Source organism: Andrographis paniculata, unplaced genomic scaffold (genome assembly GCF_009805555.1).
Source record: "Andrographis paniculata isolate CXL003 unplaced genomic scaffold, ASM980555v1 Contig74END, whole genome shotgun sequence".
Classification (NCBI taxonomy): Eukaryota; Viridiplantae; Streptophyta; class Magnoliopsida; order Lamiales; family Acanthaceae; genus Andrographis; species Andrographis paniculata.
This window is the reverse complement of record NW_026137611.1, coordinates 2,160,801-2,174,116: the sequence shown is the minus strand read 5'-3', so window position 1 is coordinate 2,174,116 and position 13,316 is coordinate 2,160,801. Positions and strand designations below refer to the sequence as shown.

General features: G+C 26.6%; 1 protein-coding gene across 1 annotated transcript; it reads left to right on the top strand.

Moving 5' to 3' along the window:
* The first annotated feature begins 9,013 nt into the window (after positions 1 to 9,013).
* On the top strand, positions 9,014 to 10,911 carry LOC127266087 (ABC transporter G family member 10). Its single transcript, XM_051296206.1, has one exon. It carries the CDS (start codon positions 9,062 to 9,064, stop codon positions 10,895 to 10,897), a length of 1,836 nt encoding a protein of 611 aa, XP_051152163.1. The 5' UTR covers positions 9,014 to 9,061; the 3' UTR covers positions 10,898 to 10,911.
* Positions 10,912 to 13,316: the final 2,405 nt, after the last annotated feature.

Here is a 13,316-nt window from a genome sequence, read left to right as displayed (position 1 = left end):
TTATCTAATAGAGGGGTTTAATATAAGAGGTTTTGGATATTTTTTTTATTTGTCACAGATTATTTTAAATAAAATATAGTTCTGATTAATTTTAAATATATAGTGAATTAAAATAATTGGAATATGATTCTAATTTCTCATCTTAATATTTTTATTTATTGTAATATATGTATACTAAATTTTATTTCAAGTTATAAAGTATAAATTTGATTTATAAATAATATAAATATAATAAATATATGTAAAATATTGATTTATTTTTTATTTTTTTTTTTGGAAATTGTGTGTTTTTATTTTGCAAAAAGAACACATTTAATTTTTATTGAGTTTTTTGCAATAATTATACGAAGAAAATTAAAATAATTCTGGTGTTTCTTTATATGAATACTCAGTTTGAAAAATGATTGGATATAATTTCTTTTACAAATAAATAATATATATTTTTTAAAATTAAAAAATAAATAATAATTTTTTTAAAAAATAATTACTAACACAACATCGACTACCCCAATTCAAATAACAACATTAGAATTTGGCAAAAAAAAAATTCGTTGATTCAAAATTTCAGTTGTCTTTTTCGATGGATTTTTTAATATTTAATTTTTTTTTTTTTTTTTAAAGTATCAAATAAAAAACAATTATATGCTCACGAGAAAACAACAATACGACATATCATTTTAAATGATGATGCAATGAATATTAAAAAATAATGTAATTAATAAACCAAAGATATGATATATATTTTTTATGACTCAGTCATTATTTATGGAATTAATTGATTTCAAAAATTCCATTCTAAATTTGTGGATTTATTTTTAGGAAACAAAAATTTCATCCCCAATTTATGGATCTATATTTAAAAAAATAAATTACAATTATTTATGAATTTATTTTTTTATATAAAATACCTAAAATCCTAAAAAATATTCTATATTATATTTTAATTAATTTGCGGCAGAATTTTTTGCAGATTGAATTTCATAGTCCGCCAATCATATCTTGGCGATGACGGGAAGAATCTTTGAAGGTTGATTACGTAAATGGTTAAACTCAAATCCATATTGTTAATATTCGTTTATATAGTCTAACATCACATTGAAAATGCTATGTAAATAAATGACATCATTTTTTAGTATTTCGGACAATATTGTTATCTTATTTCATATCATTCTTGCTACTGGTTATCATTGCTCTACATTTTTCTAAACTTTAATACTTTGTTCTGTTATTATAGTATATATATATATATATATTTTTTTTCATTTTATCATGCAAATCTATGGGTATTGTTTATTGCAAGATATAATAGGTATTGTTGTTATTCTATTAAAAAATACTCTCTCCGTCCGCTTACAAAGTTTACATGTTTCTATTTTGAGACGTCCAATTACAAAGTTTACATATCATTAAATACTCTATTTTTTTCCCAAATACTCTTACTTTACATCACATCATTACTTTTACACAAAAAAGTAAAGGCAAAAATGTCATTACACTACTTTTAACTACTCACTGTAATTAAAATACTATTATTTCTTAAACACCGCGCCAAAAGTAAATGTAACTCTTGTAAATGGACGGAGGAAGTATATGCTACACACTTTATATGAATATGATAATTGTCTTACGCGAAAATGATGGTTGAAACAATTTTTTCTTTTTTGAAAAAATATAATAATTCTATTGTTGTACTAGTCAATAATATATTATATTATTTAGGTAGATATGTCAATTATCTTACATGAATATGATAATCAATATATATATATATACATTTGTTTGCAAGATATAATACTACTGTTGTTAGTTCAATTCAGAAGTATATGCTAGACATTTTAGACAGATGTGGTAATTATTTACGCTTTAATGCGGGTTGTCACAATTTTTTTCTCAAAAAATATTATACTTCGGTTGTTGTACTACTCAACAATATTTGTTATATTCTTTATGTTGATATGATATTTAACTTATATGAATATAATGATTGGAAAATATATATATTTCGCAAAATATAATACTAGTATTGTTATTCTATTCAACAATATATGTTTACACACTTTAGATGGATGTTGCTAATTGCAACAGTATACGGTGTACTATATGTGATCAAGATCATTTCTTGATTTCTTTTGCATTTACATCCGAATAAAAAATTATCGAGTGTGAGGATACTGACAATAAAACCTATATGGAATATTTAACTCAATTTCGTGAAATTATATATAGATTTTGTGTAAATTTGTCTTAGTTTTATCATCTAAATATACAATGTATTTTTGTTATATTTTTTTTTGGATAAATGTGACAATACTATATATTATAAATACCTATCATATTTATGATTATTTATATAAATATTATTTCCTTCTTTCACTCCAATGTAATCTTTTGAATTTGCCTAGTAGATTAAAAAATATTATAATGTTATGATTAAAAAAAATAATAATATATTTGTAATGGAATTCTGTCCCTAAAGTTCACGTAGCTAACGTAATTCTATTTATAATTCCGTCTCTGATATCATTGGGGGTTTGGATTTTGAGTTGGGATTTGAATAGTAAAAATTTTGAATTTGAATAGTTGTATGATGTGATATAAATAGGGTTTGATGTGATGTTTTGAATGTAAAATTGATTTTTAGTATAATATAAAAAATGAAAAATAGGTGTTTGATTTGATATTTTTGGGGGAAAAAAATTGGATGAATGGTGGAAATCCACCAAAATCCTTCAAACAAACACACCCATAGTGTATTGGTTAGTAAAACTGTTGAAGTATATAAGATTGTCAAAGGAAGCCGATGACCATATTGTTTTTTGGGCCAGAGCCGCCGCCAATTTTGATATTTTTGTTATTTATATTTTATGTATAAATTAATCATATATATGTAATTGTATCTTTGTAATTTATGTAAAAATTTAAAATATTTTTATATTAATATGGGATAGACCATAAAATTAGTATTTTCAATTGAGATAAATAAAGTATTACATCAAATTTAAAATCAAACAGTACAAAAAATTATAAATAAAATGTATCACCAATCACTATTTAAATATTATATTTAAAAATTTAATGCATAAAACACAAATGTATAGATAACGTTTGGACGAAGGAATTAATATTATATTAGTATTTTCTAGGTAATAGTACAATAAAAAAGATAACTTTTCCCTTAAATATTTTTTATGTAGCATTGTTTGTAATATTTTGTAAAATAAAAAATATTTTTATTAAAAAGAGTTCGGATACATTTGAGTTAAAAAGACAAAAATGACAAAATAATTATATATGACACAAAGTGATGAAGTATAATTTTGTATGATATTAAAAAAAATTATATTAATATCAAAGTTCTTTTTAACTTTTATATAAATTTAAAATATATCATTAAAAAAAAAACTCGTAATAAAAATTAGGTTCATATATTTGCAAATAACGGTCAAGGAGTTTAGCTCAATCAGTTAAATACTGATTGACATGCTGTGACATTATAAGTTTAATATCTTTCAAGTGGTTATAGAAATAACAAAAAAAAAAAAGTTTCAAAAATTTGACTCAAATTCTGCAAAAAAAAATCGTGTTTGGTCTAAAAAAATAAGCCCAAAAAAATTAAATCGTGTTTAGCCCGACACGAGTATGAACTGGGCCGTGCCGTAGCCCGTCAAGGTCAGCCGGTGCCTAGTCCCCCATTTTAAAAATGAAGTATAATTTTAAAAGTAATTTTATAAATAGACTAAAATAAATTTATATTAAAAATGAAAGTGTAGTCCAATAGTTTAGATTGTGTAATATAGGTACGAGGACATTAAAAAAATAATAATATTTTATTGGTTAGTTAAAGAGTACAAGAGATTTTGATATTTTTGTCTTTTGACTTTATGTATAAAGTATTTGTATATGGAATAGTATGTTTGTAATTTAAGTAAAAGTTAGTATTAATGTATGATTATTTTTTTGGTAAAATAGGAAGTAATAGTTTTGAGTAGAATAGATGAAAATAGTAAAAAATTAGTTTAAATTGGATCGAAGGAAGTATGAAGTATAATATTATATTTATCTCTGATTTGAAAACTTTATTTAATTATATATATTTTTATTATTCTAAACATAATTTATAAAATTATTTTAAATAAAAAATAAATTTAAAATATTTTTAAAATCAACAAAATTATAGTGTTTGTTTGCTTAAAAAAAAATTTATACTATTTTTCATATATATTTTATCATCTCACAAAAATCAATATTCTAACATAAAATAATTTTTTTTTTATATTACCGACACAATCCTCTATCTCTTACATCAAAAAGGTTCTTCAAATCAAAACACTAACCAAACAAACCTTATATCTCATGATTGCGGCAAAACTAACCAAGTAAAACTAATGAATCGTGAGAAATATATGATTAATAAAATTTTAAATTAAATTAGTTATTTGATATCATACAAATAAATATTTATATAATATTTTAAATTTACAATTAATTTTGTTGTGTATTATAAAAATAAGAAATAGATATTAAATTTAATCTATTTTTTAAAAATATTAATAATACAAATATCAATCTAAAACTTACAAACAAAATTGAATAATGGTTAAAATTGCACAATAAAAAAAAATAAAATACACATGTTTCTACAAAATCCATCTAAATATCAACATACAAAACATTCATGGCTTGAATTTATGTTGGAAGTGCTCTAATTTATAAATAATACTTCCATTGATTCAACAAATGTATAATATTTTGTTTTTTTTTTTTCGGGATATTAAAAAATAATAATATTTTATTATTTCAAAGATATATGTAATGATATTTTAATATTTTTGTTATTTTTATTTTATGTATAAAATAATATGTATTGTTGAAAAATGGATAGTCCACCGAAATACTTTTGAACACTTTAAATAGGGTCAACTCTCAAAACGTGGTTAGTTCAAAATTATAATAATCTATATTGTCAATATTATGAATGCAAAAGTTCAAAGCAACAAATGAGACAATGGTTTGTTAGTTTGGTTCGGTTATAAATCGACCTACATCCAGGGCATACCAATGTAGAAAGAGTTCTACTAATGAGTACTGATTACAGAATATAAAAAACCGCAACTCCTTCAACCCATACCTCCACAATGGTCTACTTTGAAAAACCCCTCCACAGGTTCACGTTGTTACACGCTCGTCCTGACAATTACCATAGAGCAAGGTTGCTCAAAATTTCGTCATCTCTTCTAGTCGGAACTCCAGTGACTCATTCATCTAACAAACTATCCGGTGGATTAAAATGTCAAACACTCATTTAGAACATGCAGAAGAAAATGGGTAGGAGTGAGAGGATTGAACAACATGTTCTCACTTTAAACAAATTTTTCAAAACCCTAGTAACTACCAAAACACATTTCTCCTCCGACTAAACAACCACCATATTGTGCATCAAAAAAAAAAAACCCATTAATTTCTCTTTGCATGTAAATGGTATGGAGTATTTCTGCATATTTCTGATGACAAGTTGACCACCTCAAACCATCCATTTTGTCTTGTGTATCCACCGACCGAAAAAAGATAAAAATAGATCATGATTGCTGACAGATTGTTGCAGCAACCTGATGGATCAACTTTGTTGCATTTGAAAACTGAAATCGACAACAACAAGAATGATGTGTGATGCGCACATGACAAAACATGTAAAGAAAAATTCTTCTTTTAACATGTATAATAGTATAGCTTTAGTTTTATAAAAATTAAAATTATTTTGATATCAATATGAAATTCATTTACTATATATTTAAATTCAATAGACAAAAATAATAAAAACATGACTTTTGAGTAATACAAATAGAGTATTACCTTCATTATGTAGGATGTACTATTTCAACAAAAAAAATTGAAATATTTTTTACTATTATTAAATACATATATATATATAATACCATCTTTGTCATATTTTAAGGGTCATATTAGCTTTTTTATATTGATATTTGAATATTAGTTATTATATCAAAACGTAATACAAATTAAGAGGAAAGAGCAAAAATATTTTTATTAATATTTTATAATACTAATATAATGATATTTGTACAAAAAATTATACAAATATAATAATATTTATAATGTTAAATACAATGAGACAAAATGTAAATATAATCCTTAGAAGTTAATGAAACTTTAGTCATTTAAAAGATAAATAATTCAATACAAAATATTTATTTTTTATATTATTGATATGTTTTTTCATATTTAACATAAAAAATAATATCATAATATTTTGATCAATTTTAAAATTATATACATATATATATACTTATATATGAACATTTTAATTTGGGATTTTTATATAGTACTCTTTTCATTCTGGATTATATGTGTGAATTTACGAGAGATATAATTAATAAATAATTAAGAATGTATTATTAAAATTAATTATCGTATAAAAAAATAATTATAGATTAAAGATTATAATAACTAATTAATTTACTTAAATTAAAAAAAAATTAAATTTAAAAATTTAAAAAAAAATTAAAATATATAATTCTTTTATAAAAAAAAGTGACAAAATAAGTGGGATAGACGGAAATAGAAATGTGGACATGATAAGTGGAACGGATGAAGTAAATTTTGAATTAGAATAATTGTATGATGTGATATAAATAGGTATTGATGTGATATTTTGAATATAAAATTGATTTTTAGTATAATATAAAAAAATATAAAATAGTACATTTGTTTTATATAAGGTACAGAGAAATGCATATATAATACTCCCTCCGTCCAGCTACAAAGTATACATATTTCTATTTTGGGACGTCCAATTACAAAGTAACCATTTCATTAAATACCCCACTTTTTTCCACAAATACCCTTACTTTACATCACATCATTACTTTTATACCAAAAAGCAAGGGCAAAAATGTCATTAAACTACTTTTACCTATCCACTATAATTAAAATACCATTATTTCTTAAACTCCGCGCCAAAAGTAACTGTATACTTTATCCGTGGACGGAGGGAGTATAAAAAAGTGTAAATTATATAAAACTTTATTGTGTTTCAGTAAAAATACATAGAACACTCTGTATTTTATTTATTACGTGAAACCTCTTTGGGTGTGTTTGTTTGAAGAATTTTGGTGGACTTCTACTGTTTATCCCAATTTTCCCCGTAAAAAACATCAAATCAAACACTTATTTTTCATGCATTTTATTTTATTCAAAAGAATTGTTTAAAATATTTTATTTTTTTATAAATAAAATTTGCGTAATTTAGATTTCTGTTGGGACTAAATCAAAAAATTATTTTATGCAAACTTTACATTAACACATGTGTTTAATGCAATGAAAAAATATAAAATATTTTATGCATTTTAGGCATTTCCAATAGGGTTGCATTTTTTCCGCTGCAGCTTTGGATCAAAGAGTGTCAATTTTTTTTTAATTCTTTTTTTTACATTTTTGTTTTTTTAGAAAAAAATATTTTTTTATCTTTTTTAAAATTAATATTACTTGTAGTATAAAAAGTGATTTAAAAAAAGAAATAATATGGAATATTTGAAAAATATATTTTTTAATAAAAAATAGAGTTATGAGTTGAAATAAAAATACTATAATAATTACATTTTTGGAGTTAAAATGCATAAATAAAGTTCCTAGGTTGGAAATGACCTAGTATGCTCTCCATTTAAATTCAACATATCCTTTTTCTTTTTTAGTTTGCATTTATTTACAATTATAATAAAAATAATTATATCTAAATATTAAAATATTTTTAACTTTTAAAAAAAAATAAAAAATAAAAAATAAAAAATTTAATTTCAATTGTACTTTCAAGAATATAAATATCAAAATAATCTTAAATACTTTCGTTTATTAATAGAATGTTGTTATTTTTAATTCTATTACATAAAATAAAAAATAAAAAAAAAATTGAATATATTGAACCGGAACAGAGAAAGCACACTTTTAAATAAAATATATATTACTTAAAATATTTTTTCTTTGCCGCTCCTTCTTCTCTCACTTTTCACTTTTATAATTGTCAATGAAAATATAACTATATTTTTCTGATAATAAACTATATTAAAATACTAAATAAATCGCAATTCATATTCAAAACTAAAAAAAAAAAAAAGACAAAATTTGTTTGGTTCTATTTTAGTGTTTTTAAAATAGTAAAATTTTTAATTATAATAATAATATGATGTGATATATATATGTGTATGTAATATATTAAAAAGGAATTTATGATAGAATATTTTTTTAAAAAATATATTATAAAAAATAAAAGAACAAGTAAGAGAAACTATCAACCAAATCCAATTTGTGAAGTAGTGAGTTTTAGGGTATGGCAGAAAATTGTTAGTTGGGTTAGGTACATACTAAATAGTAATCATTTACTATTAAAGACTACCAAAAGTAGTTATTAGCACCTAATTAATTATTCAATAAAATAAATAAATAAATCCAAACCCAATTATATACACAATAGAGAGAAATAGCCAATATACACATTTATTAAAATCTTTACACTATTAATTAATAGTAATTTTATTAAAAATATATATATAATCAAATATTTATCATGTCAAAAATTATTATATTAAATAATTTTCTTTTTATTACTCTAGTTTTGTTTTAAAAAAAAATAAAACTTCTAAAATTTCTATCTAAATACACCCTTACAATTCAAGAAAGTTACGCAGCGAGTCCGGGACCTCAGAACTAGCACAGGTACTACTCACCCATGCTGCAGATACACGTAGGCGTTGGAGTCCCTGGACCTCCGATGAAAAGCTCAACAAGAAGCACCAAACTTGGGTTGTCAAAATATGGTTTACCAAGAAAGAGAAGAACACACTCAGAATGTTTGTTCATCCCACAAGAAACACTCCCAATTCAAGCCCTTTGTTGATCTTCCAAGATGTCTTTCGAAACCATACATTAACACATACATATATATATATATATATAATGAAGTTGTTGTGTTAGTTCATCTCCTTTGTACATTATCTCCCAAGAAAGAACATATTTCATTCATCCCTTTGGTTCCACCGTTCTTGCCTCAATGGAGTTGCCGGTGAGGTCTCCGGCTCCGGCGCCGGTCCGCCGGTCAAATTCCTACACTATCGAAGCTAGAAACTTGTCCTACACTTGGCATAGTCCATACGATCCTATGCATTGGCCTTTCTTCGGCCGCGATACCGATCCGAATGTCTCGTCGAGTAGAGTTATCGTAAAGAATGCGAGCCTTGTCGCGAAGCCGGGGGAGATCACGGCGATTGCGGGGCCGAGTGGGGCCGGAAAAACGACGTTGTTGGAGATTCTCGCCGGAAAGATCCCTTTAGGAGAGGTTTCCGGCGAAGTGCTCGTCAATGGTTGTCCGGTCCGGCGTGGGATGTTTCGAAGGTTGTCCGGTTATGTCACTCAAGACGACGCGTTGTTCCCTTTGTTAACCGTCGAGGAAACGCTTACGTATAGCGCGCTTTTGAGGATGCGTGGCGGGAGACGAGTGGCGTCGCAACGCGTAAAAATGTTGATGCATGATCTCGGACTCGATCAAGTGGCGAGGTCGAGGGTCGGGCAAGGATCGAGCGGCGGGATCTCCGGGGGCGAGAGGAGGCGTTTGTCGATCGGGGTGGAGTTGGTCCACGATCCTCCCGTGTTGCTCGTCGATGAGCCCACGTCGGGTTTGGACTCTGCCTCGGCTCTTCATATCGTTTCGTTGTTAAAATTGATGGTCTTGAATCAAGGAAAAACGGTCGTTTTATCCATCCATCAACCCGGGTTTCGAATCCTTGAACTTTTCGATCGCCTTGTCCTATTGTCGCATGGACGGGTTTTGCACAACGGTTCGTTGCTACTACTTGAGAACTCATTGTTGCGCGCGGGGCATCGCATCCCTTCTCACATCAATATTCTCGAATTCGCCATTGAAGTTGCAAACACCATTTGTGACGAAGCCACACAATGCAAGATTGATGATAGGATGAAGTTCGATCACAATTCGTCGAGAAATGAAGAAACAACCCCGTCCTACACAAACTCGTACATTAAGGAGGTTCAAATACTCGGAGATAGATTTTGCAAGAATATCTTTCGAACCAAGGAACTTTTCGCGACCAAAGCAATCCAATCCATCCTAGTCGGATCCATTTTAGGGACCGTGTACATAAAGCTAAACGACAATCACGGCCAAGTAGCCCTCCAAACTCGGCTAGGGTTCTTTGCCTTTACTCTAAGTTTCCTCTTATCATCCACGACAGAAGGCCTACCAATCTTTCTCCAAGAACGCCGTATATTTAACAGAGAAACTTCAAGTGGATCTTATAGAGTCACATCCTACGTAACGGCAAACACCCTCGTTTTCCTCCCATTCTTGCTCCTAATAAGCCTTTTATATAGCACGCCGGCATATTGGCTCGTCGGGCTAAGGAGGGATACAGATGGCTTTCTCTACTTTGTCTTAGTCGTTTGGTTGGTCGTTCTGACATCAAATTCTTTTACTGCGTTTTGTAGTGCTCTCGTGCCAAACTTCATAATGGGAACATCGATCATCGCGGGCCTCATGGGGAGCTTCTTCTTGTTCTCGGGCTACTTCATCGCGCGCGCCGATATACCCATATATTGGTTATTTATGCACTATGTGAGCCTTTTTAAGTACCCTTTTGAAAGCTTGATTGTTAATGAGTATGGAGGGAAGGGTAGGGACAAGTGTTTGGAAAAATTAAGGAACGGTGAATGTGTTGTGTATGGTGAAGATTATTTGAGGCAACAAGGATTGAAGGAGACACTAAAATGGACCAATTTAGGGGTCATGTTAGGGTTCATTTTGGGGTATAGATTCTTGTGTTTTTGCATTTTGTGGTATAAAAGTTGTAGAATCAATAAGGGCTTTCTATGAAATCAAGGTTGTAATATACATTCATTCAAATACAACACATACTTTTGTTTTTTATATTTTATGATTACAATGTTGCCATCATTATTCTTTTGCTTTAACACATCAATGCGTGTGTTTATTCGAGGCATTTTGCCAAAAGTTCACTATTTATCCAAATAATTTTTCCTAAAAATATTACATCAAACACTTATTTTTTATTTTTTATATTATTTTAAAAATTAATTTTACATTCAAAATATCACATCAACATTATTTATATCACATCATACAACTATTTCAATTCAAGATTTTTACTATTCAAATCTCAACTCAAAATCCAAACTTCCAAACAATCATACCCATGCATGATTTTTTTTTATTATAATTATTTTTCAATTCAGATAAAAGTTTTGAAAATTTTTAAATTTTGACAAAAAAAATAAATAAATAAATAAAAGAGAGAATAGTACAATTGATTATTTGATATGATGTGTTTTATGAAAAGTAATAAGTTTATAATGTGATGATTTTAAAAAACTTATTATTGATTTATAATATCAAAACATCCAAAACCTTTTATGTAAATATCAACTTGTTAATCTTATTAACAATTTTGCTTTTATTATTAACATTACTATTATTATTGAGTTTTTGAATAGTTTTTATCATAAATCATTAAAAATTTTCTTTAAAGAAATTAGATTTATTGTCGAAACTATATGAGGGCTATGGGCAACTGCTCTCCCAAACTTCAAAATATGTTTTTTTTAGTTTAAAACATAAAAAAGTTATATATTTTGTTTTTTTTAGTTTAAAACATAAAAAAGTTATATATTTTTAATAATTTATCTCCCCAGGTTTTGTATTCTATTTTTATTTGTGTATAAATAATAAAATTTATGTAGTTTTATTGATTTACTCTAGTATTCAATTTTTTTTAGTAAAAAATAATAAAATTTATATAGTTAGTTCCTTTTTTTTTTTTGCTACAAGCACATTATTTTTGTTCAAAAATTTTTTTATTTTATTTTTTTCTCATACGAACTTTATATTGTTGCACCAAAGAAGAAAAAAAAAAGTCGAATGGATAGAAATAAACTTATATTTTGCCTCCTCTCTCCTAATCTCCGGGGCTAATTTGGTCACTGATTATATTAATACATACTTTCCGCACAAAATATTGAATTAAACAATTAATTAATCTTTAATAATAACAATTAAAAGTTCAGAATGAACACCACTCATGTTTGTGTAGTTGCATATTTGAAGATTTTATTATTTTGGATTATTAAAAAAAAAAGAGTTATTTTTAAAGAAAAACCGTAAAAAAAATGAACAAAAGAATTGTCAAATAAACACATTTATATGCATTTCTCAATTTTTATTTATTTTTATTTCTCTATATATGAGAAATAAATAAAAATAAATAAAAAAGTGAAAAAAACAATTTATAATAATCTATTTTTACTATAATCATTAGACTGAGTAATGTATTTGAGATACAAACCAAACCTACTCCAATTTTTATATCTCCTTTTCCTATAACAAACACATCCTAAACTTTATTTAGGAAGTACATAATTTAAATGTGATGATGGTTTAAAGTTTAATTAGTTTTATAAAATACTATTTTAAAATAAATAGATATATTTATTACAAACTCTGTAATAAACAATTATTATATCACACTTGTCCAACATATTATATCAATTTCTATTTTTAGAAAAGTATTTTACACACTTGTCCAACATATTATATCAATTTCTATTTTTAGAAAAGTATTTTACTATTTATATTTTATATTTTATATTTTATAATTTTTATTAAATTAATTAATTATCTTAATTTTAATATAAAATTATTTCTATTAGAATTGATGGAAGATACTCAACACTTTATTTGATTAAAAGGAAGAAAGATCAGGAAGACGGAAAGTTTAAATTTTGTTAATGTCTATACTCCTAATGAAATCAATGCAAGGAGACAGGTGAACGACTGCCAGAGAGAGATATGAGTTCAAGGGCAGGGAGGTGGTGTTTGGGGTGACTTTAATTCCACATTCTGTGAAGAAGAAATGATCGAAAATAGTGACGATGGTAAATCTAGGCATGAGTTCCTGTAGTTGGTTAACAGTATAGAAGTGGTTGATATCCCAATGGTGGGTAGGAAATTTACTTGGGATGGGAACAAATGACGATCTTTTTTTCGTTTAGATAGATTCTTGTTGAGTGTGGATTGGATTTTGGAAGAAAGGGGATGGTCCCAAAGAAGTAAAGACAATTGTCTATCGGATCACATTCCAGTATCCTTGGAGTTGGGGGTCATCGATTGGGGCCCAAAACCATTCCAATTTTTCAACCACAAGCTTTAGGATCGACAATTCTATAAATTGATGGAAGATCAGTGGGGGAGAGATGGCGAGGAAGAAGATTATAGAGAA